At 38.8% G+C, this 27,000-nt stretch overlaps 1 protein-coding gene across 1 annotated transcript; it reads left to right on the top strand.

Annotated features, from left to right (window-relative positions):
* Nucleotides 1-2,605: 2,605 nt before the first annotated feature.
* gucy1b1 (guanylate cyclase 1 soluble subunit beta 1) lies at nucleotides 2,606-25,689 on the top strand. The gene is made up of 13 exons (XM_050045169.1): nucleotides 2,606-2,732; nucleotides 3,060-3,133; nucleotides 5,933-6,033; nucleotides 6,124-6,242; nucleotides 11,332-11,529; nucleotides 12,632-12,862; nucleotides 13,081-13,197; nucleotides 14,216-14,349; nucleotides 16,675-16,872; nucleotides 19,336-19,573; nucleotides 20,321-20,461; nucleotides 21,914-22,068; nucleotides 24,213-25,689. The coding sequence occupies exons 1-13, from the start codon at nucleotides 2,730-2,732 to the stop codon at nucleotides 24,355-24,357; spliced, it is 1,854 nt and encodes a 617-aa protein (XP_049901126.1). The 5' UTR covers nucleotides 2,606-2,729; the 3' UTR covers nucleotides 24,358-25,689.
* The last annotated feature ends 1,311 nt before the right edge of the window (nucleotides 25,690-27,000 follow it).

Below are 27,000 nucleotides of genomic sequence, written 5' to 3'. Positions count from 1 at the left end.
ACATGCTCATGTGACTCTATATATATTATATATAAATATAATATATTCTGTGATATAAAGCGAGTTGTCCATCAATCAGATGATCAGCTGTTCGGTTCGCTGCCTGGCTCCTCCAGTTTGCATGTCGTAGTATCCTTGGGCAAGACACTGAACCCCAAATTGCTCCCAATGGCTGTTCCATTACATCTGCTATTGGTTACTGAGTAGCAGGTAGCACCCTGTATGGTAGCCTCGTCCACCAGTGTGTGAATGGGTGAATGTGACGTAGTTTAAAAACACTTTGAGTGGTCAGAAGACTAGAAAGGCTCCATACAAGTGCAGTCCATTTACCATTATTTTATGATGTGCAATAGTGGAAACTAACTAAGTACATTCATACAAGTATATGTGCTTATATGTGTAGGCCAATTGCTATTTTCAGGTACTTGCACATTACTATGGCACAGTGATACTCAACTTGCGGCCCGTGGGCCAGATAGGGTGCCGGGTAGTCTCTACATACAGACTCTACATTCAGTGAATGTAGAGTCTGCAAACCCCGGAGATCTTGCCTCCAGAAGAAGAGCGAAAGAGCCCTGGTTTCCAGTTGTAGGCTGTTTGTCGTCCACGTGATATTGACCAATCACGTTTGAGCCGGCTGCAGTTGTAGCCAGGTTAAACAGTCTGTGCGGTGAACTAACGAGGCGGAACATAATTGGCGTCACTGCAAACTCTGAATCCATCGCAGTGGTTCAGCATATTTACTTATATATAAACGGAAGTTGGAAACTTAAATTCGCCTCCTCCGCCCAAATCAAACCGGAAGGCCAAAAAATTGGGGGTCTGCACCCAGTAGTCTGAGTGGGCGGAAGTCCGCTGCATAGATCAGCCTCTCANTTGAAAGAAATACAAGCAGCCGGGCGTTTTTTTCTCCAATCTCAAAGTGAGAGTCGGCCCAGCCAGACCTTTCTTTTCTTGAGAAAGGTCTGGTGAGCGAGACTAGCCCCCAGAGGCTGTATTGCCGTCTGCCGGATGTCAGACGCCGAATACAGCCGATGGGTTCTGAGAATGGGTGCCAGGTGGCCCACCAAACCTTTCCTAAGTCAGAATGAAAATGAATTGATTTACACAGGATTTCTTTGTACTTTTAATGTAAGTAAATGTATCAGAGTAAATTTTAAAAAGCATCAAAATGAGCTTGTTTATCAAAAAAAAAAAAAAAAAATGCCAGGGAAAGACCCCCATAAGCAAGTTGAGTATCCCTGAACAACATATTTTTTTTACTCTGTCAGCTTTAATTAGAGATTTTACAGAAAAAAAACAACATATGACCAGCTCATAAAACATATAAAGTTGTTAGACATAGCTCCCTTTTGACTTACTACAACATTAAACTGCTATATAGATGTTAAAGCATCAGTAATAGCAATGCAATTATAAAATAGGCTGTTGGCCATGTATGGTTTTTTTTTTTTACTTTACTAATTATCTGTCAGCTGTGGTTAGCGATTTTACAGAAAAAACAACAACAAAACAAAACATAAAAAATAAATGGATAAAAAAACCCAACACAGTACCAGCTATTTATAAAAGGTATGGTGTATTTGTGGTCATTCAACAACTCATAAAGCAAATAAAGTTGTTAGATTTTGCTCCCTTTTGACTTGCAAAAACATTAAACTGCTATTTAGATGTTAAAGCATCAATAATAGCAATGCAATTATAAAACAGCCCTATGGCTATGTATTTTAGCCTAATGTTCCCTTCTGAAATGACTCTTTATGCATAATGAATAGGCCCACTTAGGTCTAGGTACATCAGGTGAGTATCCCAGCTTTAACACCTTTACTTTATGTTACGTTATGTCATACATCTACTTCACTACATTTTAAAACAGAACATTTTTTACTCTACTGATTATGTCAGCTGTAGCAAGAGATTTTACAAAAAAACAAAAACGTGACCAGCTCATCATGTAGGCTTTAGTGTATTTTTTAGTAATTAAACAACTCTTAAAGCATATAGAGTTGTTTGACTTCTCTCCCTTTTGACTTACCACAATATTAAATTGCTATTTAGACATCAAAGCATTAATAATAGGAATGCAATCATAAAATAGATCCATGACTATGTATTCTAGCTTTTTATTCCCTTCTGAAAGGAGTCTATGCATAATGAATAGCTTTACTTTTACATATCAGATTTACAAGTACATTTTGCTAATAAGACTTTTGTATTTTAACCATTTTACATTTAGTTTTACCAACATTTTGAATGCAGGACTTGTATTTGTATTGCTGTTTACTCTTTCCTCAAAATGATGTCATATCTTATCAGCTAGTTTTTTAAACGTTAGCCAAACAAATTACCTCTTAAAATGGCTGCTTTGCTTAAAGTTATTTAAGACATCTTTTGCTTATTTTTGTGTTACAATCCGCATTTATCATTAGTTGTAAAGTCCAGAGTGTAAAACATGATGTTAAATGTCAGAAACTGGGAAGCAGCTTACGGTGATTTCAGATCCACCAGCAGCATCAGTTGGACAACGCAGCTGGCTTCTCATTGGTCAGCGACGGCCTACGTAGGACCTTCTCTGCTCTGCTATTGGACAGACTCCCTGTCAGTCAGTAGCTGAGAGGAAAAAGGGGGAATGGACGCAGAGACACTCAGCATCTGTACCAAACGATGAAGGTTGAGTCAGATGCAACGGATTTAGCATAAAATAAGGAAAGAGAAGAGCTGCTGTCACCATGGTATGTTTATTAGGATTGTACATATTGTTTTAATGCTGGTGAAGAGTCTGTTTGTCGCGCGACGTGCTGCAGCGTTAGCTTATTTGCATTTGACATTTCCTGTTAGACCGCTGTGTAACTGTTACACAATAATTCCCTTATTATAGTGAACTGTGCATGTTAACTGCTCAACAGAATATACATGCGCATTTATTTTAAGTTTACAGTATGTTTAGAGCATATATTTTATAAAAACACGTACGTAGCAAGCTGTGTTTCAGACACATCGCCTGTTTCCATGCAATAATATTCACGTTGCTGCTGTTTTTTTTTATTATAATCTTGCAGTATGGTTTTGTGAATCACGCCCTGGAGCTCCTCGTTTTAAGGAATTACGGGCCGGAAGTGTGGGAAGACATCAAGTGAGTTTGTGGATCGTGTGTTTACTATCCGGCCCTGTTGGTATCATAGGTTACACTGTGGACAGATACACCACAACAGGGCTATTGTACATGCAGCTCACCTTCAGCTGTCACACTGTCAGCTGGTAGAGACACCTGCCTTTACTGTAATCATTCACCTCACATAAAGTTGGTAAATAGCACATTTAAATGAACTTTTAGCAGGCTGGAATTCAAGCCAGAAAGTATTTGTTGCCAAAAAGCACTACAGCACTGCAAAAATACTCCTACATTCAAATTCTTACCATGAAAATATGCAAGTGCAGTTATCAAAATGTACTTAGTTGGCTATTTAAAGTGAAACCACTCATTATGCAGACAAATTATTCTTGTGACTGTTATTTTATTTTTATAACTAATGCATTATGTGAGTAACATTTAAATGTTGTAGTGGGCCAAAATAGGACTACTATCTATGGTTTCATATATTTTTGTGTAGTTTAATCTCAAAACCAAACCTTATAGGTTCATTTTTTAATGTACCTTCAAGATTTGGATATGTTTGTTTTTAGAGAATGCAAGTTAACAAGTAAGGACATACCTATCTAGCTTACACTTTTTGGGGTATGTTTAAGATTGTCACCAAGTAGTTTTTAATTTTACTTCTTAATTCCTATGTTTCTTTTTATAACGTTGATTGTTACACTAATTGATGTTTGGTATTTAGTCTTTTAACTGCATGTGGGTAATGTGACTAATTGCAAACTCACAGCCACTCCTACTTAAGATGGCTTTTTTTTTTGTTACAACACTGTTTGCCCAATTAAGGTCTAGTCACCGAAACGTTGCAGCATTAAAATTATTATTTTTGCAAGTTAGACAGTGTGTTTTCACAAGTGTAGTTTAATCTAAAAAAATAATCATATAACAAAATGTCAATATGTTTTGTATGTTAAAAAAGTAACTACTAATTCTCGCTGTAAAATAAAAGAAATGGAGTAAAAGTACAGTTGTGTCCGCAGAAATGTGCAGTAGAACGTATGAAGCACTCAAGCAAAGTACAGCTACTTAGCAGGGCTGTAGCCAGAGTTTTAAATACTAGGTTGATGTCTCTGAGCCCCAGCATCTCCCAGAAAAAATGTAATAACACACCTAAAGTGAACTCTCAGATTTATTTTTAAGTATTTGCATTTTTGATATTTTATTTTTCAGTTAATGGCTTAGTTAAATTAACTTTTGTTCAGTCATTTTGATTTAGTAACTGTTATTTCCCAGCATGACTCCAAAAAACATGGTGGGTTTTAAATTAGTGTATTTAGCACAAGAAGTTGGAGAATTTTATCAATTCATTAAAGATGGAGTCAGCTATACTGGAGAAAGATTGTGGATATTGAGCTCAACACCCAAACAAATACTCCCCTCCTGCCAGTGCTCCTTCAGAGGCTCAGTTTTACTGTCCCTCTTGCTCCCACTGCCCTTCTCCCCATACATCCATGGCCTTTCTCCTGACCTGTGCACAAGCACTAACGCCCCCTGTTGCTGATTGGCTGGAATAGTGTTGTGTGGGTCGTGCGAGCCACTTAGTCTGTTTGCCATTTACAGAGCCAGGGCTGAACACTGGATTTTTCTAAAGCGCACACAGACTGGACAGCTAGTAACTGGATTAGAATCGCTGACTGCACCTCTGAGTAACAGTTAGTTGTGATGTTTGTCTGAAAAATTAAAAATCACCAAATTAAGAGATGTATTGTTTTTACTGGACAGTGCTGGTGGGGAGATAATGAATCCTTTATCTACAACTATACACACAACATCCACCAATGGAGAATGTAAGCAATGTGGAAGCTGCGAAAAGCCCCAAATTCCAATGAAAATACAAAAGGAATAACCTCAATGGCAGCTATGACCCTGCTTCAAAATGTAACCCTAAAAACACTCCTTTGTACATTTACTTAGGATCCAACATTGTCAGGCTGTTTCTTAACCGCAATTTGCAAACCGATGAAGCTTTTATATCATATAGACAGAGTGTGTTAAAGCCCCATTCCAACATGTCAGTTTTTCAGCATGTTGAAATGTTTGGCTCAAACTGTCCTACATGTGACCCTGCCTCAAAAAAAAGAGGAATTAGAAAAAAACACAGCAGCTGCTGCCTTGTGTAAATGTTTTCAAAGAAAGTACTCATTCTTCAGCCACCCAAAAAAGATCCCCTTTGTTATCCCTGCAAATGTAACTCACTGTTATTTAATGCAAAATGTATCATTTTGCTGTGTTTTCAGACCTTTGATGAGCTGAATCATTTAAAAATAACTTGTTGTTTTCTTTACGAAAGCTTTCAAGGCTTGGTATGTTTTTACAGCTGTTACACATTCTGATAAAATGCCGGCTGCTGCTCGGGCCTGTAAATCATGTCTGTTTTTTAAACAGTAGTAATCAGAACCTCATTAAGATATCTTAAAAAATTGTAAAAATTGGGTTGTAAAATGTATAAATAGCAACGTGCACTCTGAGCGTGGAGCTGTGCTTATCACCGGTGGACCTGCAGTAGATCTAAACCTGATTATCTGTTCTTGTTCTAAAACCTCTTCAAAGAAATATGGAAAGTTTTTGTTACTGTAATATAAATCAAGACACCCACACTGTCTGGCCACAAATGAGATAAATAAGTTGTTATTGCATTACTCCTGTAAACAGAATTCCCTCTGTAATTTAAACAGTAGAAAAGCAATTTCAAGAAGGCAAAGCTGTTGGTTGCCTACAGTGACTGTTTACTTCTGCTGTGACATCTGCTCCTGATTGATGGCTTCACTTTGTTTTCAGGAGGGAGGCTCAGCTTGATATTGAGGGTCAGTTCCTCGTGAGAATCATATATGAAGATGGCAAAACGTACGACCTTGTTGCTGCTGCAAGCAAAGTTCTCAGTAAGTGACAGTGTATGTGGTGTTTTATAGAATAATTAATAAGAATAAAAGAAAAGCTAAAATACTGATGAGATCCTGTCTGTTTTTCAGAGGTCGATGCAGGAGCCATCTTGCAGATGTTTGGGAAGATGTTTTTCGAATTTTGCCAAGAGTCGGGATATGACACCATCTTGCGGGTACTGGGATCAAATGTTCGTGAATTCCTGCAGGTAGGCTTTCTCTCTCTTCTCTCATTTTTCGATGTAGGGCAGCTGGATGGAAATGTTAACCAAACATGTTTGTAAAATTGGAATGTTGTAAGACATTAATTTTACACATTAACATCCATTAACTCATTACCAGGAGCACTGCTCAGCCAGTAAAAACAGTTGTATAATGTCCTCTCTGGCTCCGAAGAAAATAACCCTGATGATGTCATGGTGAAGTCATCAGGGTCATCTTAGTTTTGGACATGAGACCTTTGTTGTGTCTCAATTGGGTACTTCTGTTAGTACGCGTACATGTAATACACTGCGTATACTAACATAGCATCCAAATTTTGACAGGGTGGTGTTGTTTTAACAGAAATGACGATCGAAATGAGGATGATCTGACAACTTAAATACCTCCGCTCAGTTCATTGCAACCAGATCAAGATTGGAAATTAGCATCAGCCACCAGCCAAATGCTGGTAAAATATGCAAGTGGCTGCTAGATATGCTTCACTCACCAGCCAAAAACAAAAATCTATTGGTAATCATTTAAGAGGCTGGCAGATTTTAAAATCCACCAGCCACAGTGGCAGGTGAACTTAATCATTCATTTCCAAACCTGAACCGTATGGAGCATTATCACCAACATTTGACAAACGATTGCCACTATATGTTGGCTACATCTTCCTGTTTGCTCACTTGATATCTTCTGTATTTATTTATTTATTGTGTTAAGAATGATCATGCTTTCACGGCATGCTTTTATATCTATGAATGTCTGTGGCTGATACTGGCTGACTTAGTTAAGCTTCAGACCACAGATCTAACACTAAAATCTTACACAGTGAAGACGACATTTTAACATGCATAAACACCAAATGTAGCGACTGCAGGAAACAAACCTAGTTAAGTTGTCTGATACGCCAACGAAAAATTCGCTTCCAAAAATACGTCAAAAAAATGTATTAATGAAAAGTAATCAAGTTATTGTAACGTGCACAAACTTATAATTAAGATGATCACAGGGAACAAAGAAAAGTGCGGTCAACAAAAAATCCGACGAGCCACTCACCCTCTCACCGCAGGTGAAGATGAGATGCTCATATAGAATATGAGTGTCACCACCCATATCCATGTGACCCAACTCTCCCATTAACCGCAATCACCAAAAAATAATAAATAATATTAATGATATCCCAAAACACTAACTAAAAACATATAACAATACAAAATATCAGCCATCTCAAAACTAAATTAATTCACAGCTCCTACACCAAACGTGACTTAAACTTACAGATTATATAGCGTACACCACAACACATATAACGTCACTGCCTGATGATAAAATGTGCCGCTGTCAGCTAGGCAGCAAGCTAATGTTAGCATTTGCATTATTTTTCTCAGTGCGAAATTATTACAATATTTTCCCAGTAAATAACCTGATTGCATATATTTGACAACAGTATATTGGTAGAGAGAAATACATATGTATATTTGTAAAGTGCGCTGGTGTTTACCACGGTTGTCGGCCGAGATTTTGAAAGTTTAAAGTGTGTTTGTAGTTCAGCCCCTTCTGCTACATAGTCAACATGGAGGCCATTAAAGGTGAACGCACTTATGCACCCAAACGGAAACACATCATTTGAAGTTTTCACAGAAAGCCTGCCTTCGTAACTGTGGCTTACAAATTTTTTAATATGTAAACATTTACAGGGCAGAGAGGGTCATAGGAAAGATGCTATTGTGTTGCATTATGGGAATTGTAGGATCCAGTATTTCTGACCCATGCCAGGTATTAAACAACCACACTCCATTTTGGGGACCGTGATGTCTGTGGCGTCCTCGCTGCCGCTGTGTCAAGTGTTATCTCTTGTACAAGGATCTTTGTAGATTGCACAGCCCCACTGGTGATGTGGTCAAGGCCAAGGGGTCCACAAGGCCTCTCCAGTGCTTTCACACGCCGATCAAACGCTGCAGTTATTGCTCTTAGGTCCTCACACGCACATACTTGAGTTTCATACTGGAGACCTCATGGCTCCGTTGATCAATCCTGCCAAGCAGGGCCGACACATCGATGCTACTAGATGTAACAGGTGGGAGATCATCCAGATAGTATGATGCAAATCGTGGCATGTCTTCCCCGCACTCATTTACAACTTTCAGGAATGCTTTGATGTTATTTATATCCTTCTGAGGACCTTGTGCGAAACACAGCGTTGAGTCGTTTGCAGACAAACTTGAAAGAGAAGCTTCTTGGACTCCTCCATCCACTCAAAGGGGAAGATATGCGCGGCAAGCATTACAATTTCATCCTGACTTAGTGTCCTCATTTGATAACAAGAAAGTTGAGAAATTCATCCTCCACAATAACTTTGCTATCAGCAGTTTTAAAAATCTCAGGCTTTGTACGTGAGCAAACTTTACTGCCAGCAGCTGTACGTGTTGCTGCATTCGCCATCTTGCCGGAAAAAAATTAATCTAACAAAGGTAACGTCACAAAATTCAGCTCCATTACAGCTCACATGATTCACCTACAAAACAACTGTCCTATAGTTAACGCGTTTCACAAACAAATATAACATGCTAACGTTATTAGCACAAGCCTACCCCACTTTAAAGGCTCATTTCTGCTCCCTTCACCAACAAAAACAAATATGTTCATTTCAAACAGTGTCTCCATCGCTGCCCACTACATAGATGCACCCATTAGATGGCACTAGACAGACAAACACTTGTCTTTATCTGGACAAATTTTCCCCACAAATACAACATGCTAATGTTTTTAGCACAAGTCTATGGTATTTTACACTGTAAAAAATAGCTTAGTGGCTAGCGGACATTTCCTCTACTTATAAAAAGCCAGGGACAACAGCAACATTTAATAATAATAATGACTTTATTAAGGACACACAGAGAGGTCCATAGCACACCACACAAAACAAACAATCATCTATTTACAAAAAATACAATATAATAAATATAATATATAAAAATATCTTTAAAAAAAAAGATAAGAAATACCCAATACGTCATTATACAAATTCATAAAAATGGACAGAGTCCAAGAAACTTTACCCACAAACAAGCTGGAGTGCCAGTGGCCCCACAGTCTGGATGAAAATCTGACTGAGCTCAGCTCAGGGTCGGCCGAGGCCTGAATGACACTATTCTCTGAGACAGAGCGCTGCACATATATCGATATATTAGATTTCATATTAAAGCAGGACAAGTAGGCACACCAACACTTACAAACATTTGGCTGGCACTGCATCATCGTGGAAGTTTTAGAAACAGTCTCATGCCAGCATATTGCTCTTGCTATACGAGTGCCACAGGTGGGCAGTATATAGCGGAGTGCAACATGCTCTAAAAAGAGCGATCTGCACATTTACTGAGCACATACTAAATTTGCGAGCAAGCATATTAGCTTGCACATACAACTTGTGACACTGTCTGTAGATATCTCTATCATCAGATAAATCACTGACAATGTAATGACCAAGATACTTAATCTCATGACAAACTTTAAGAGCAACACCAGATAAAAAGAATTCAGGAAATACTAATTTTCTATCTTCTTTACTACATCTAACCTGCATCGACTGATGAGCAGACCAGTAAACACCAATTCTAATTATCCAGTTAGGGACCCCTCTATGATAGAATTTAATGAATAACTTCTCATGATTAGTGCGATCAAAAGCCTTAGAGGCATCTATAAAGCACATGAACACTGGAGTTCTGACAATTATATTTATCTTAAATTTCCCTTAAGGGAAAAATACACGTCAGTGTCATGTTTACATTTGAAACCAAACTGGTTGTCAGTGGTAGTGATGTATTTTTCAAGCCTCTTCAGGAGGATTTTCTCCAACACTTTAGATATAATGCTTGCTAAGGCTATAGGCCTATAGTTTTCCATGCTATTTAGGGCTAATCCCAGTTCTCTTCCCTTAACCCTATGGGCCCAAACGACGCATAGTGCGTCTAAATTCACACCTGTTCTTCTCTATTGATTTTCTTCGCAACTGTTCATCATAGCGAGAAGCCACGCATATCACGTGAAACAGCGGAACCGTAGCTTTCTGACAAGACCAAGTTGTTGGTAGTCCAATGTTTTCACAGTGAAAAAAAACCCGACAAAGTTACACTAAAATTATGTATAACAGAGCTTTCATACAGCTTTGCGCACACATTACTTTTGGATGGATTACTCGTGAATGCAGAGAATGCACAGAAATGCCACGCATATCACATGAAATCACAGGACCAGAGCTTTCCAGTGATACCAAACACATCATTGTGCTGTCATCCCATCATGCTGTAAATACAGATCAAATGTCTACAAAATAAAAACCTGAAAAATTTCTTTACAATCCATGATACAGATCTTGTTATCAGTCACTTCATATAGTGAGGAATAATATTATTACTATTTTTCTATGATCTTAGATGTAAATATTGCATGTTTCTTTCAGATAAAACACATTTTTGACTTGTGAATGAGTCAATGGAATTTCTTGCAATAATGAAAAAATACTGGCAATCATGTCGGCCTGGCACAAACCACATGTTTTGGACAGCTGTGAAGTGACAGAATGTCCCAGCATCATGGTTCTTATATTGCCAGATTCCAGAGAGTCTCCCCTCTTCATATATGGCAGAATATGTCTTCTTCCAACTTGCTATGCTGAGATATATGTAAAAATTTAAAAATGTAGTCACACAGATTTTTTTTCACTGATATATAACTTACTACAAAATACAGGCACATAGAAGGACATGGAATGATGGCAAATCTGGATAGCCCAGATTGTCCTGAAAAAACCCAAAATATAGCATGTGTATGTAGCCTTTATATGACTGTGATATGAGCTTAAACGTAAAGGCAGGAAAAATACCCCAAAAAGGCCTAGGGCCCAAAGGGTTAAAGTCAGGATATCTCAGCCTCTGTTACTTTAGTTTTGAACCTTCTTTTTTGTCTTTTTTTCAGTGATTTATGTAAAATATTCAGCATCATCATCTAATTCATTATACCTCAGTCAGGTTTTAATTATCTGTGCTCTAATTGGATGTTGCATATTTCATCTTTAATCTAAATTTTCAGAATTTGGACGCTCTACACGACCACCTGGGTACCATTTATCCTGGGATGAGGGCTCCCTCGTTCCGCTGCACTGATGCGGAGAAGGGGAACAATCTGATTCTGCACTACTACTCAGAGAGAGAAGGCCTGCAAGACATTGTGATTGGCATCATTAAAACCGTCGCTCAACAAATCCATGGAACAGAGATAGAGATGAAGGTCTGCTTCACTGTTTTTGTCTGTTTCCTTTTTTGGACCCGCAGCTCTAATGGCTCACTCTGCTGCTGATGATGAATGAAGATGACTTTGTTTTTTTCCCTGTTCTGCTGTTAATTTATGATTCAACGTTCAATGAAGCCTCATAGTGCCTGTAATGTTTTGTCTCAAAATACAATTGAAGAGGTTATAATGTGAAGATTGAACAGAAGAAAGCTCCAAAACACCCAAACGGAAACAGCACTGCATCTGCTGTTCAGCAGCGGGTTTTTGGCTATGTCTGTGAGTCAGAGGATATTTTTAGATCTAAGTTACAGAGTCAGGAGCTTGGGAGTCTTTCAGGAAGTTTTTTTTCTTCCGCAGTCTTATTTTAACTTTGTCAAACTGCGGATGAATTTAAATTGGCCATCGTCTGCACGTTTATTAGATAATTCATCCTGAGGAGAGATCCATATTTTAGATCTTGGCTCATTTACTCAACCACACTAATCAGCTTTTGCCCAAACTAGTATAAATATCATAAACTATCATTGGTATTTTTATTTGTATGTTAATGTGAATCCCACAAATCACAGCCTGTGATCCGACCCAGTAACTGCAGCATGTTGCTCTCCCAAGACTTCCCCTGCACTTGGGCTGGAGTTTTCTCTTCCGTTTCATAAGCGAGCGACATTTTCTCCCAAACATAATCATATTCTACAGACAGGATAATATGTTTCAGCAATTGTGTGTGTAATGAAAGAACAGAAAATGGCAGACGCTCCAAATGTGACACCCAATTTCTGGAAATATTAGCCACTGTTGCTGTGGCAACAGGGTGCAGAGACAGCAGCTTGATGTCAGCATGCCGTATGCCCATAAACCCTCTGAATAACGTCAGTTTACACAGTCTTAATTCTATAATAACAGACTTTAGGTTGGTGACATCATTAATGGAATAATATTAATGACACTTGAATTGCGTGAGTGAAATATTAATTAAAAACATCTTATTGCTGTAACCTTGTGCCACAATATAGGCATGTTTAATATCATAGTAACCTAATTATGTCGTCTTTGCAACAATAACATTGATATTTGATCAGTTATTTAACTCCTGCTGCAGATGATCCAACCGAAAAGCGAGGAGTGCGACCACATCAAGTTCCTGATCGAGGAGAAGGACTCGGAGGAAGAGGCGTTTTACGAGGACCTGGACGGCTTCGAGGAGAACGGCACACAGGAGACTCGGATCAGCCCGTACACGTTTTGCAAGGCCTTCCCATTCCACCTCATGTTCGACAAAGACCTGATGCTCACACAGTGCGGGAACGCCATTTATCGAGTCCTGCCTCAGGTGCGCCTTCACAGCCAATTATGTGAAAGTCTGTTTTACATGCTGCAAACACTGTTTCATCAAGGCAGCACTTGATTATGTTTTAGTGTGACTTGTAATTGTCTAAGTCCCTGTCTTAGTCCTGGACGCCCAGAGTGCAGCAGTAATTATATAGATAACAAAGCAATAACTTTTAATCTCATGTTACTTAAATACGCACATTTTATCTTACTCCCCAGCTCCAGCCTGGTACCTGTATCCTCCCTTCAGTGTTTTCTTTGGTCCGCCCTCACATTGACTTCAGCTTTCATGGCATCCTCTCCCACATCAACACCGTCTTCGTTCTGCGAAGCAAGGTAGATATGACATATGGTTTAGGTCCTGTCAGTGTTTATATTTGCCACATTTCCAGGGAACAAAATGCACTAAAACAGACCTACACAGGACACACACACCTGCAGATCTGTACAACATGCAATAGTGATTTGAAGCCGTCTATATTATTGTGCTTAAGAATTTAACTGTGCAAAACACTGTAATATTTACACTGCACAATACTCTCTTATTTAATTCTTACCTGACCTACTCTTGCATTTATATTCAGCACATTTGTAGTATGATGCACATGTTTGTACATATTTAATACATTTCTTATACAGCATATCTCTTTCTTATATTTTATATTTATATGTATATTGTATTATGTTGTAGCATCATGCACATTTTTTGCATACTTCCTATTTCCATTTCTATTCTTATAACTTTGATTGTAAAAAGCGGTTTTGATTGTACCTGACAGAATGCATTTATAGTTTTATGAAGTATTACTGATAAGTGCACTGATGTTTTTAGCAGCTGCATAGCACACTCCTAATTCTAATCAAAATGTTGTCATGCAGGGATCACTGAGCGTGTAATCAATTAAAGAAACTGATATGTAGCATTTTCTGGCGTAGCTTCATGCATGAATCATAGAGTGCAAGGGTGTAAATGTCCTGATAAACTAGATATGCAAGATAGATATTTCTGGGAAAGTTGAGGAACTGAGAAACGACAGAAGAGAGAGGTGAAGCAAATCTCATTAATCAAATGGAAACTTGGAAGAGAAAATGCATCAGTGTTAAAATAACAGCTTCTGTGCCTTAAAGCAGATTGTACTCATTGTGAAGAGACTGGTCTCAATGCGCTGCCATTCCTGGGATGCTACTTAAAAGTTGATATTTTTTACATACACACATGATACATGTGCCACTAAAGGCACTAAAACATACAGATTTAAAAATAAAGAGTGTGCTGAACTGGTGCCCAGTTTTGAAGCAGATTTAGGGAAGAACATATAATGCAATATTCATAAGTGTGATGTAATCCTGACAGGAGGGCCTGCTGAATGTGGAGACTGTAGAGAATGAGGACGAGCTGACGGGGGTGGAGATCAGCTGTCTGAGATTGAAAGGACAGATGATTTACTTGCCAGAGGCGGAGAACATCCTTTTTCTTTGCTCACCCAGGTAAACCCACAGTCTGTCCCAACAGAAGCACAGACTGAAAATACACACACCAAAAACCAGATTTTCTTTTACACTCTGAATGGGAACACACCAATTTCTGGCAAAAAATAAAGTCCTGAAATTCCAATTCAAAGGTGCTGATTTTCTTTAAATGAATGCCATCGCTGCTCTGTTCATATGTAAATAAAAAGCTACTACACACATACACCAGAATTTTAAGTAAAATTGTGAAGTTGTCTTGCTAAACCTCAGTGGTTTTGCTTACTGTTCCTTCTGTACCACTATGTTGACAATATGTAGGAAACGTATAAGCACAGACTGTATATAATAATGGACGTAGCTACCATGACATCACCAATTGGTTTGTGGACTCCTGTTTTGGGCATTTTTGCTGTTGCCATGTCGTTGTTTTGGAGCCAGAAGTGACCATATTTGGATGAGAGGGTGAAGCTGTGGAGAGGTAAGGGGTCGTTTAGACCCACAGAATTTAGTGGCAACTCACAGACAGCCTGTCACTCAAGCGGCCCCGCCCTTCCCCTGTACAGTTAAACATGAGGGGTGAAATTAGCTTTTGATATCCAAAACCGTGTTTTGTACCAGGCTGTAAGCGTATTTATTTCTGCTATTTAGTCAAGCATTTTAATGTGGGGGTCTGTAGGGATGTACTTGGAGCCAGCCTCAAGTGGCCATTTGATGAACTGCAGTTTTTGGCACTTCATCTTGGCTTTATTTTTCAGCCCCAGAGGTTGCCACTTGGTTATGAGCATGAACGTTACTGTGATGTTTATTCTCTCACTCTTTTTCATGTCCTATTCTGTTTGTGATGTGTAATAGAAACAAATGGTCTTTGGGCTTAAGACTTAAAGGATAACTTAGGTATTTTTAAACCTGGGCCCTATTTCCCCATGTGTATGTGTGCGTATGATTCATAGGTACAACTTGTTTTAAAATTGGTTCAGTATTGAGGGAGGCGGATGCAGCCGGCAGCCGCGAGGTAGATATGGGGGCAAATGCGTCCCGTATAAGTTTGCGCATTTAACATGCTTTTTTTCGCCACTGACCGGTTCAGATCGCCAGTGCTATCTCTGTAAATAGCATACTAAGCGTTTCCCTTACCCTTCACTTCCTCCCGGCTGTGTGTGACGTCATCTCGCGATTGCATTATGGGAAACATCCTACATTTCCAATAATGCAATTTGTTAACATCTTCTGTTGGACCTTCCTGGCCTGTGAGATGCCTAAGCAAATCAAACTCCACATCCCCAGTTTGTGCAAGCTATCTTCTTTAAAAGTATTTTAAAGAAGATATCATCTTGTGATAAGCAAACTGATTGTTATGTTGAAAATTGGTGTAGTGCCCCTTTAATTTTTTTTTTTACAGCAATGGACTATGGTTTTTGCTATTGAGTAGTAGTCGTAATAATAATAGCAATACATTTTATTTGTAGAGTTCTTTTCATGGTACTCAAAGACTCAAAAAGACACCATATCAGGATAAATTTATTGTTGGTTTTCATCTATTAAAGGGATTTGTTGACAATAAGTTTTATCTTTAATGTTTGCAAGGAAATGATTGATGAACTATAGGAAAAATGTCAAATAAAATCTGTTTTGCTTGCATTTCAGAAATGTAAATAATCTCAGAAAGGGCAATAAGAGTGTTTTTCATGCAGTTGCAGTCACACAATCAAACACTTAGCTCAATAGCTCAAAGGTTGCCTTTACAACCAAACATGTATGGGTACATGATCAGAGAGAAAAATAACAGAGAAACAAAGAAAGCTGTGAGCTGGTAATTACACCTGATCTTCTGCTGTGACCTCCATTAGCCTCTGCGGCCCTTCTGTAACCAATCAGACATTTCTAGTGAAATATCGGATGCAGGACAGCGTGGTTCAAGAGGTCTTGTCCTCACAGATCGAAGACACTTTGCAGAGAACAAGAGTGGTGTTTTCACAAAAGGTTACAGCCTGACAGGAAATAATGGGCTGAAACATAAAAGCATGCTTATTCACCTGAGCAGATAAGACTCATACAGCACAGTGTCTGGCCTCACCCTTATTAACAAGAGGAACATTTATCTGGAGACAGTGTGCTCGGCCCTGAGAGAATAATGTTGATCTCACTGGTGGTGGTTCATATTTTATGTTCTGTTTATTTTCACTGATCCCTGAGATGAGCATGAGCAAGAAAAAAATGCAGTTTTCCTTCTGCCCACAGACACACATTAGATATATTCTGCCATTCGTCTGTGAAAATGACACTGTTAACACCAGCAGTAACCAACGAGTATCTCACTGCTTTCTCCTGTCTCTGTTTTTCTAGTGTTATGAACCTGGATGATCTCACACGCAGAGGGCTTTACCTGAGCGACATCCCGCTACATGACGCCACACGTGACCTGGTACTGCTGGGCGAGCAGTTTCGTGAGGAGTACAAGTTGACTCAAGAGTTGGAAATCTTGACAGATCGTCTGCAGCACACACTCAGGGCCCTGGAGGACGAGAAGAAAAAGACGGACAGGTTAGACTCTTTTTCTCAGGTGTAAACTGCAGCTTCTCTGAGTCAATGGATTGCTTGAACTTCTCTTGTGCATGAAAAATTATAACCATACTTTTAATGTGTATTGTGTAAATAGTTTAAGAAATGATCCTCCAACCTGATAGATATTCAAGTGACTCAACCCAAGCAATGTAAGAATTGCAAAAACACTTCAAGATACACTTAAACACCACTTTAACTACAACATTTTTACAATTGCTAATATGTAGGGTATGTCAAAGTTGAGCCAAATGAGCTTTTTGGCTTGTGAAAAGGTCGACTTGTGAACCCTTCAAGCAAAGAGTTATTTTTACCCTCTTAAATAGTTTAATTTAAATGTTTTTAGAGGCATAATGATGTAAAACTATAAATAATTTATCTAGTACCATGCTGTCCTTATTTAAAGGTAAAATATTACGACCTCCTCCACTGTCCCCTTGTTTGTTGTTGTGTAAAACTTTAGTGCCATTTATTGGCTGTATCTATGCTCATAAAGGAAGTGTGGAAACATGAGGGCCGTGACCTTTACAACATTTGAAACAGACGTATCTATTTTTGTACATAAAGGGAGCATAAATGAGCCTTAAATCCTGCACACTTGACTTTTAAGTTTATATCGTGACTCCTTGGATGGTCTCGGCCTCTAGGTTGGGAATCACTGCTTTAAGCAATAACCTCGGTATTTATAAACTTTTCCCTCAAGTAACTTAAAGAAAAATATTTATTACAGCCAGAATTATGTGTAGTTGTCAACCCATTCTCACTCCCAACTCTTACAATACAACAGCTTGGTCAGCAGCCCTACGCTTCAAACTATGGCGTTCTAGGTACCTCTCTAAAGTCAGTTTTGGACATGTCAGTCAGCACTCATTACATGTCTTTTCAAAATAAACTTCGGTGTTCATAGATAACATTTTGGCACCAACTACTGATATGATATCGAGACCGTGATATGTCTTAGATTTTGGATGTCATGGTATTGTATGTGTTGTAATACAGTAAAGTGATGTAATTTACTGAACTTACCAGACTGTTCTAGCTCTATATTTAATTTTCTCCATATCGCCCAGCCCTAGTAGTTAGGTTTAGGAGAAGATTATAGTTTCAGTTAAACTTCTGATGACTTTTGGGGTCACATGTGACATGAGCAGTGGTCTCCTGGGTGAAAGTCCTGTGTTTGTTTGACCTGCCCATCCACCCCAACCCCTTCCCTACTGTGCCAGTTCCTCTGAGCTTCTGATATTGCTGTGGATGGGTTTATATTGGAGTTCGTTGAAAGTCCAGTACACACAAACACTAAAGGGTGTCTTGTGATCTGTATCAGACACCAAGGGCCACTGACGAAGCTGCCGTATTTAACGACCTGGAAATAACAACAGGCTGTAAACCAAAGCCCTGTGATTATCTGTAGGTTGTGAGTCATCCTCAAGCTCACTGCAATAAAAGTGCTGTCGTTCTTATTTCATCTTCCTTTGTTGGAAAAATAAGTGGCACAGATTGTTCATTAGTCCGTCTTTTAGGGAGATAAAAGAGCAGTCTCTTTAAGTATTCCCTTTCAGGGATGGACTGAGACAAGAAACAGCAGGGCACTAACAGGTGTCACTCCCATGCAGTTTTGTGTTGAGGCTACATGACAGTAAGACCACCTAAGGTCAGAATCTATTGTGATACTCAAGTTGAGGTTCGCCTATGTTGCTCTTCAGTTCCTGTTATGGTGAAGACAGTTGGTTTTGACTCTGGCTTTCAGAAAAGGGCCTGTCATAGTAATTTGGCACAGCAGTGGGTGACAGCTGAAGAGGAGCACGGAGGTGGAGCGTGGTCTTTATTAAGACTGTAGAAGCCCTATCTTCGTATAGGAATAGACTTTCACTCTCCCTCTCGGATCCCTATATTATTATTCTCGCCATTCTCCAGTCTCATGGCGCCTTGGGCCTCGAAACACTGATAAGAATTTATGGCTCCTCTCTAAATATTTAAGAGAACTGCTGCTGCGCTGTCTGCCTGTTTTCTGATAATGAAAACATACATTTATGCTGCTTTACTTACTGAGAGAGAAACACTTGAATGTTGATTGTGATAAGATGTTACAGAGAAATGCATACTCTCATCTCCCAGGTGAATGTACTCTACTTCTATGTATAGATTTTTGTGTGGTGACCATCATCTGCTCTATATGTATCATGTGTCCTCAAAATATGACGCATCATAGAAGGTATTTTGCTTTTAACAGGCAGCCATGATCTAACCAGTTACCATAGAAACACCACCCTCCCATCTCGGAGCAGCTTGCATAGCAAAATGGCCAAAAGGTGGTGGGTGAGCACATAAAATGCTGATCCAAAAGGATGGACTTCAGTCTGGCAGCCCAAGCCCATTACTCTGCCGCTCGAGTGCACCATAAATACACCTCGCTCAAAATGCTCATTTCTCTTCTTCCCCTACTAGATTGCTCTATTCCGTTCTGCCGCCATCTGTTGCCAACGAGCTGCGACACAAACGGCCCGTCCCAGCTAAACGCTACGACAACGTGACCATCCTCTTCAGTGGCATCGTGGGATTCAATGCCTTCTGCAGCAAGCACGCCTCGGCTGAGGGAGCCATCAAGATAGTCAACCTGCTCAACGATGTTTACACGCGTTTTGACATCTTGACAGACTCTCGGAACAACCCTTATGTATACAAGGTTGGAAGCAAGAATCTTACCATGACACTACATCATGCATGTGTGTACATTTCTCCCAGTAAAGAAATAAGAGGAGAAGGATCTATGTTGTAAGCTATAATAATCAAAGTGTAAAAATAAATCAAGTCTGCTATCTAAAACTGAGAATTTGAGGGGGTGTAACTCCAATATTCTGTGCTGCTTCCTCAGCTTAAATGCACCGGGGAAGCACACCGACCCTCCTGGTGAATAATGTTACGCAATTATGCACATACAAGTCAGTGAGAGAGTATTTATATCAGTTGACTTGAGTTTTTCACCATAAGAAGAATAGTACTAACTTCTAAACACGGTGTAGTTTTACAGAGGGACTGCGCCATTTTATAGGCCTCGCGCAGCAGATTTACACTCCAGGCTTTCAGACAAGAATGCACTTTAAGAAGTCAAACAGACCTCGGCACTTCCAGGGGATCGGCTTCAGGCACTGGGTCACCAAAAGAAGTAATATTTACTCTACGAGCTGAATGGCTAGGTGGTCCGAGGGTTTTAGCGGGGCTCAAAGAGGCCCTGAATGTCTTAAAGCTGATGTAAGTGTTTAAGTGTTTATTCCAGGGTGTTTTAGTTTATTTCTTGCTGCGCTGTGCATTCAAAGAACCTCGATGCAGCGCAGTGGGAGCAGATGATTTTACAAGGACCAAAAGTGAAGCGAAGCAAAAATAGGTTGTTATATAATTCACATGAAGGATGACAAAGTTTGTCTTAATACAGGTGGAAACGGTGGGTGATAAGTACATGACAGTGAGCGGCCTGCCAGAGCCGTGCACACACCACGCCAAGTCGATCTGCCACCTCGCTCTTGATATGCTGGAGATTGCCGGACAAGTTAAGGTGGATGATCTACCAGTGCAGGTGTGATAAAACTCTTAGTTTCAGAAATGTTTTCTCTATAATAAGGCTGTTTAATGATACTTTTATTTGTATATATTGTACACATGCTAAGCTACACATACCAAATGGGTTTTATACATATATATGTATAGTATATTATATTTTTTCATTTCTATAATGTATGATTCTATATAATTACCTAATATAATTGTAGGCTTACATTTTAGTCACAAAAATCTTTAGGTCAATTTTTTTAGATTTGCAGATTTTTGTGTGTTTGTGTGTGCATGAATGCCAGTGAGCAGTACTTCTGGATTTTTCCTACCTCCCTGTGTACTGTGTGTCTTTGTTGTGATTCTCAGACTGTTTTCCTTCACACATTTAATTTTTTTAGCAGTTTGTTTTTAGCAATGCATCTGTTATTTTGGCACAGGCATTTCGAAGCTCAGTTTTCTAATACTGCTCTGAATATTAATATTCTGATTGTAAGACCTGACGGATACTACCAACTGGCATCCAACCTAATACGACCAACGCTTTACCCTCGAGGACATCTTGATTGATTTCAGCGTAATTTTATCTGTGTGTGTGGACATATTTCTGCGCTGAAGTAATGCACAGTGAAAAGTTGGATAAAAAACAGCAGACTTTTGTTTAACTGACTGCTGAAGATTGTTATTGTATCAATGACTGTTGAGACTTAACTTTGGAAAATCATGTCTGGTTAACAAAAGGCTGTTTATTTTGGGACATGGCACCGGCAGAAGAGGAGTCCGGTTTAGTAGCAGAAACAGACTCAAATCATCTCACGATCCCGTGTCTAAAAATAGATTCTCATTTGTCTCAGACACTCTCAGAGTGTTCATGCTCCGAAGACAACAAGCGCTGAAGTGCCTGCAAGTTCAAGTGTAAATATTAGTCTGTAGATTGCCTGGGGCTACTTTTGGAGCGGCAAGTTTATTGCAAATGTAAAAAAAAAAAAAAATATATATATATATATATATATATATAATTTTATGCACTGAGTGATTTCTGGCACAGTAAACCTTATATTCGCCCACCAAATGTTGCACCTTTTCAGTCGATAGCTTTAAGAATTTGTGCCAGTGATCTAAGAAAAGCATTCAGCTGCTTGCATATATTTTTTTTATCTCTCTCTCTGTTACCTCCTTGCTTCACTCAACATTTGAACGGGTGTAATTAAATGCTATAGTAGGTTTTCTCACACTCAAACTGTGCATTTTTTGACAGTAGATAAATCACTTGCTGCTTAAAGCAATGAGTTTACCACAGATAACTAACAATCAGGGCTGTGTTTATGTTATCTAAATATTTAAGCTTGTTTTTGCCAGTATTTGACAAGAAATAGAGATAAATGTGGCATATTTATTAACTTAACTTAAATTATAACACATGGTGGAATCACAGTAGATAGCATGAAGACTCTCCCTTTTCATTATTCTTTCTTTCCAGATTACGATTGGGATCCACACAGGAGAGGTGGTGACTGGTGTGATTGGTCAGAGGATGCCCAGATACTGCCTCTTTGGAAATACAGTCAACCTCACGAGTCGTACAGAAACAACTGGTGAAAAGGGTAAAATAAATGTCTCAGAATATACTTACCGGTGAGTAAAAGCACCTCCTTATTTCATATCAGTGGCATGTTTTGAATTGTATCACTGTCTTTAAAGAAATTAGCTTTGCATCTGGGTTAAACTGCATTAAAATGGATTTGTAATAGTAGACATGGTTAGGTTGTCTCAGCCATACTAGACATTTAGACCAGAATGTGCAGGATGAGGACTGAGAGAATCATAAAAGACCTCAGTCACCCAAACAACAGACTCTTCTTCTGTCTGCTGCGCTTAAGGAGGCACTGCCGCTGTCTCAAGGCCAAAACAGAGAGGATAAGGAGTAGTTTCCTCCCTCAGGCTGTCCAGGTCCTGAAACTGTTACAGGGTCCTGACTAACTTCTTTTACATTGGTTACACTGCACACTTATCGTTTAGGTTTAGGATTAGGCATTTTACAGGGGACAGGGGAGACAGGCGGTGGAGCAGTTACCTCTGCCAGTAATGTTGGGTCTGGGCTTGGCCTCTCAGGGCTGGGGCAGGTGTAACGGCCACTTGACAAAAAAAACAGTTCATATTGATTACCAGTACAGTATGTTTTAAGGTTGTCTCTCAAAAAGTAGTCCAGGGTGCGCGTTTACACCATAGAATGTAAAAATAATGGACGCAGCCACTGGAACATCACCCATTGGTGTATGGACACCAGTTTTGAAGCCTCGAGTTCGGCCGTCACCATCTTGGTTTTTTTTTTTTTGGAGCCAGAAGTGACCATATTTTGGCGAGAGGCTAGCACTGTGGAGGAGTGAGAGGTGGATCTGACTGAGAAGATGAGGTCACAATTGGGAGGCAGCCTGTCACTCAAAGCAGCACGATCATAATTATGTGTAACTTTAAGCCTTAATAAACATAAAAATAAATGTGAATGAGATAATAAAAAAAAAAATCTACCCCCAAACAGTTGACACAAAGGCACGAAGGGGGAAATTAGCTATAGAGACAAAACTCGTTTTTCGTACCAGGCTGTAAACATGTTTGTTTCTGCTGTAAAAGTGGGCATTTTAACATGGGGGTCTATGGGGACTGACTGGCTTCCGGAGCCAGCCTCAAGTGGCTGTTCAAAGAACTGCAGTTTCTGTGTTGACTTCAATTTTCAGCCCGGGAGTTTGCAGCTTGGTTCACACATACACACATGCCTTATCTGTTTTTCTCCATTTGCAGTCAGCAAAGGAAAAAACAAGGCTGAGCCAATCAGAGGCAGAGTAGGGCGGGTCTTCGCAGAATGCATGTCGGGGAAAAAATATGCTACACACATAGACACACAGAGACAGACCTGCTAAATAGCAGATGCACCAGTGCGACTCCTGAAAATGTTAAAGTCACTCTTGATAGATTTTTTTATCGCATGTGCAACCAAAATGGTTGCACTCTGGAACTCTGGCCTGTCCAACTCATTACAAATGCATACTATTATAATTCCTCCACCTGCCACACAGTGCATGTAGTATGTGTCATGGTATTTATTACTGTTTTTCTCTTAAACCTCAAAATCTCAAGGCACACCTGTATTTGTATCTGTGCACAATAGCCTTTGTAAGGTGTGTTATATCTCTTATCACGACAAAAATGTTTGTTTTTATTTACTAATATCAAATTACAATTTGCAACTATTACTCATGAAATATTTAACAAAATGATTCAAGAATTTATTTTAAACTTTTTAAAAATACATCAAAGCACCAATAACACATCCATTTGAACGGGAAATAATGAAAGCTAATGTAAGATAATGTGATGTGTCACACACTTATAATTCCCACACGGTTCCCTGTGAAGGTTTTTTTTAAAAATTAAATTAAATTAATTACATTATTTAAGTAGCCTTCGCCTCTTTATTAGGAAATGAGTGCACACAACATACTGATACAGTCAATTAAAAATTCAATCAAGTTTTTTGCTCTATTTTATTCTGTTTGCTAGTTCCTTTTTTGAGCTGGGCACAAAAGCATCTCACTTTACATTGTACTGTGTATGACTGTGTACGTGACAACGTCCATTTCCATTTCAAACATCAATTTTAAAACATAAACCAGTAGCTATGTTTTGGTCTATGGATTTATGTGTTAGTAAAAGTAGGATACAGAATGCCCCTGGACCATACGGGACGAGTGATTTATGATGGTGCTGACGTTGTATTTCAGGTGTTTGCAGTCTGCTGAGAACGCTGACCCTCAGTTTAATTTGGAGTACCGGGGCCCCGTAACCATGAAAGGAAAGAAGGAACCGATGAAGGTGTGGTTTCTGTCCAGGAATCCCACGGACACAGAGTCCACCACTGCTAGTTAAAGCTCAGCAGATTGGATTCAACACTACAACACCATGAGTGTCATCTACTGTAACAGGAGCTGCAGTGTGGTACTGTGTAGTCAGAATTTCTTACACTCATTTTGAGGCAGGGGAGAGATGGATCAGCTGAAATAAAGAAATGATTAACTATCTACAGACATACAGATATTTTTAATGTGATAATCCACAGCTGTTTCAACGTGAATTTAAACCTGTGCCATTGCTCTCCCTGCTTGTTTTTTTTGTGACCTCAGTATATATTTTTTAGCGTAGACACAATAGTTAAGTGTTCCATGAATAGTAGAGGTTAGTGATAATCAAGTTTGATACATTTTTGGACAAAATATTCTCACATTGTTATTGTACATACAAATCATTAACAGTTTTGATAAGCAAAACATTTTCCATCTATCTTCAATATTTTTAGTTGCTAATTTTGTCATACTGCATTTGTTCTATATTGAGAATTTAAAGTCTATTAAATCAAATAAACGAGTGTAAAATAAATAAATAAATATATATATATATATATATATATATATATATATATATACACACACACACATACTTAAGCTTGTGCCAAACAATACTGTCACTATTTTAGGGATCCATTTATTTGTTCATTTGCTCTGAGAGTTTTACACTGAGTATGTTACACTGGCACCACGATCATAAGAAGAAATAAGAATTTAGATATAATAGCTGTTATATTTATATAGATTTATATCACCGTGTTCACCACTTCTTTCTATCTAGAGTCATATATTACACGTCAAAGATGTATTTCATGTTGATTTATTTTTAAAAAAGCCACAAATGGTACACGTTGAACCTGTATCATCACCAACTGTTCACTTAATTATTAAAATAGATATTTAAAAATGAGCACTGTACACTACTTTGACAAATTGATTGCACCTCTTTGCTCACTTTTTGTCTGCTTCTGTGAAATAATATTCACATTTTCAGTTCTACTCAATGTTAAGATAGTCTTAAAGATATTTATATTTATTGTTAACACCATATTATATGTTTTTTCTCATATGAATACATAAAGTAAACTCTATTATGGATGACACTACGTTTTGTGCCTCTTTAAGTTAAACTATGTACTGTATGTGTTGGATTCATTTCACATGTACCCCTCTTTTTTTTAACCTTATATTTCCAAAGTCCTTCAGCACATTATGCCCTAGAAAACAATATTTTCCAACCATGCTGCTTCCTGTATTAGAAACAAACAGGTGCCTCTTGTACTGTATGAGTGCATTGATTGTTTTACTTTAACAATGTTTCTGTCGAGAGGTAACTAATAAATACTATTCTAAAGAAGTGTTGATTTCATGATATTGCCTTATCGATCTGCTCATTGTGGCTCTTGTTAAGTCTAAATTTAACAGATGCATTGTCTTTACTTTGACTAAAGTAGATTTTTTTGTAAAGAGCGCACTCTGGTGGTCATGCAAAAGATAACAACTTACTTCTGATTATTTAAAAATGGGGTCACCACAAAGTTGGTGCAAACTTGTTTAAGTTATGACAAACCATTTAATGTTTAAAAGATGTGAGGTGTTATTACAGAGTATCCCACACTGTCATTTGCCCATGTCTGTGATCTGATGTTTTCATCCTTAAGATAACTGATGCAACTGCTCACTTTAATTAACTCTCTTGTCCTTTTACATTCATGTTTAGAGTAGATAGGACTTTGAACTTGATGAATAAAAAACAAATTGGTGCATAAAAATAGCCAGGATGCAGGAAATGAAGAGTCTGACACTCCAGATCTCCTGGGGGAGGACCCTCAGACCCCCTCTTGATTACTTTCCTCCAAGCATGGGGCCACTGTGAAGGTGTCCTTTACTTTTGCACACTGAAGGTATAAGTCATAATACATGGTTATTGGATGAACACTTCCTTTCTGACCTTGCATGTTCAATTTCATGGTTGTGTGAAGAAGTGTGCTGAGTCAAAACACTGATTTTCAGGTGTGAAAGTAATTTCTGGGACCAAGTCTATATTTTGATTAGTACTGAGAGTGTTGAAATTAGAATTATATAACTTAGAAAAAAGAAGAGAGCGGTCTCTTTGGTAAAATGTGAGGTATTTCATCTTTGCTGACATTTAAACTACCATGCTGCTACAGCTTGCTAAACACTGGCTGACAGAGGTGGGGATGGTTGTAACACCTCTCATGAAAGTGTTACAAATAACCTTAATGACAACTAAACACAGTTTATCGATCTGTCTCGCTCCTTTTCTCAGAATGCCAGGAAAAGAAAGAAAACCTGATAGGGGTGTGCTTGTACATGTACTAAAATCAGCATCAGATGAGGTGAGGCAGATGAGTCAGGTTAGACAGTGACGTCTTTCCCCAAATAATACTCAATCTGCCATGGACACTGAGCAGATGAGAGCACAAATCCTCAGAGGACGAGGACCAACAAAGCTGCCCTGTGTGGGCGATCACAGCAGTCAAAAAGTCTTCAATGCACAGCAAGAGAATGACTTGACCAGTTACTTAACTGAGGCAGCAGATATTTTGGACTCACTCCATGTGAGGTACAAAGCATCTGATGAGTGCACATGAGCCAGTTACACCTTTGTAAAAAGTTGGAAACATTGCTATTTGTAGTAAACAAA

The sequence above is a fragment of the Epinephelus moara genome, chromosome 5 (assembly GCF_006386435.1).
Source record: "Epinephelus moara isolate mb chromosome 5, YSFRI_EMoa_1.0, whole genome shotgun sequence".
NCBI classification, from domain to species: Eukaryota; Metazoa; Chordata; class Actinopteri; order Perciformes; family Serranidae; genus Epinephelus; species Epinephelus moara.
The sequence above is the reverse complement of the archived record's forward strand: the minus strand, read 5'-3'. Positions and strand labels throughout refer to the sequence as shown.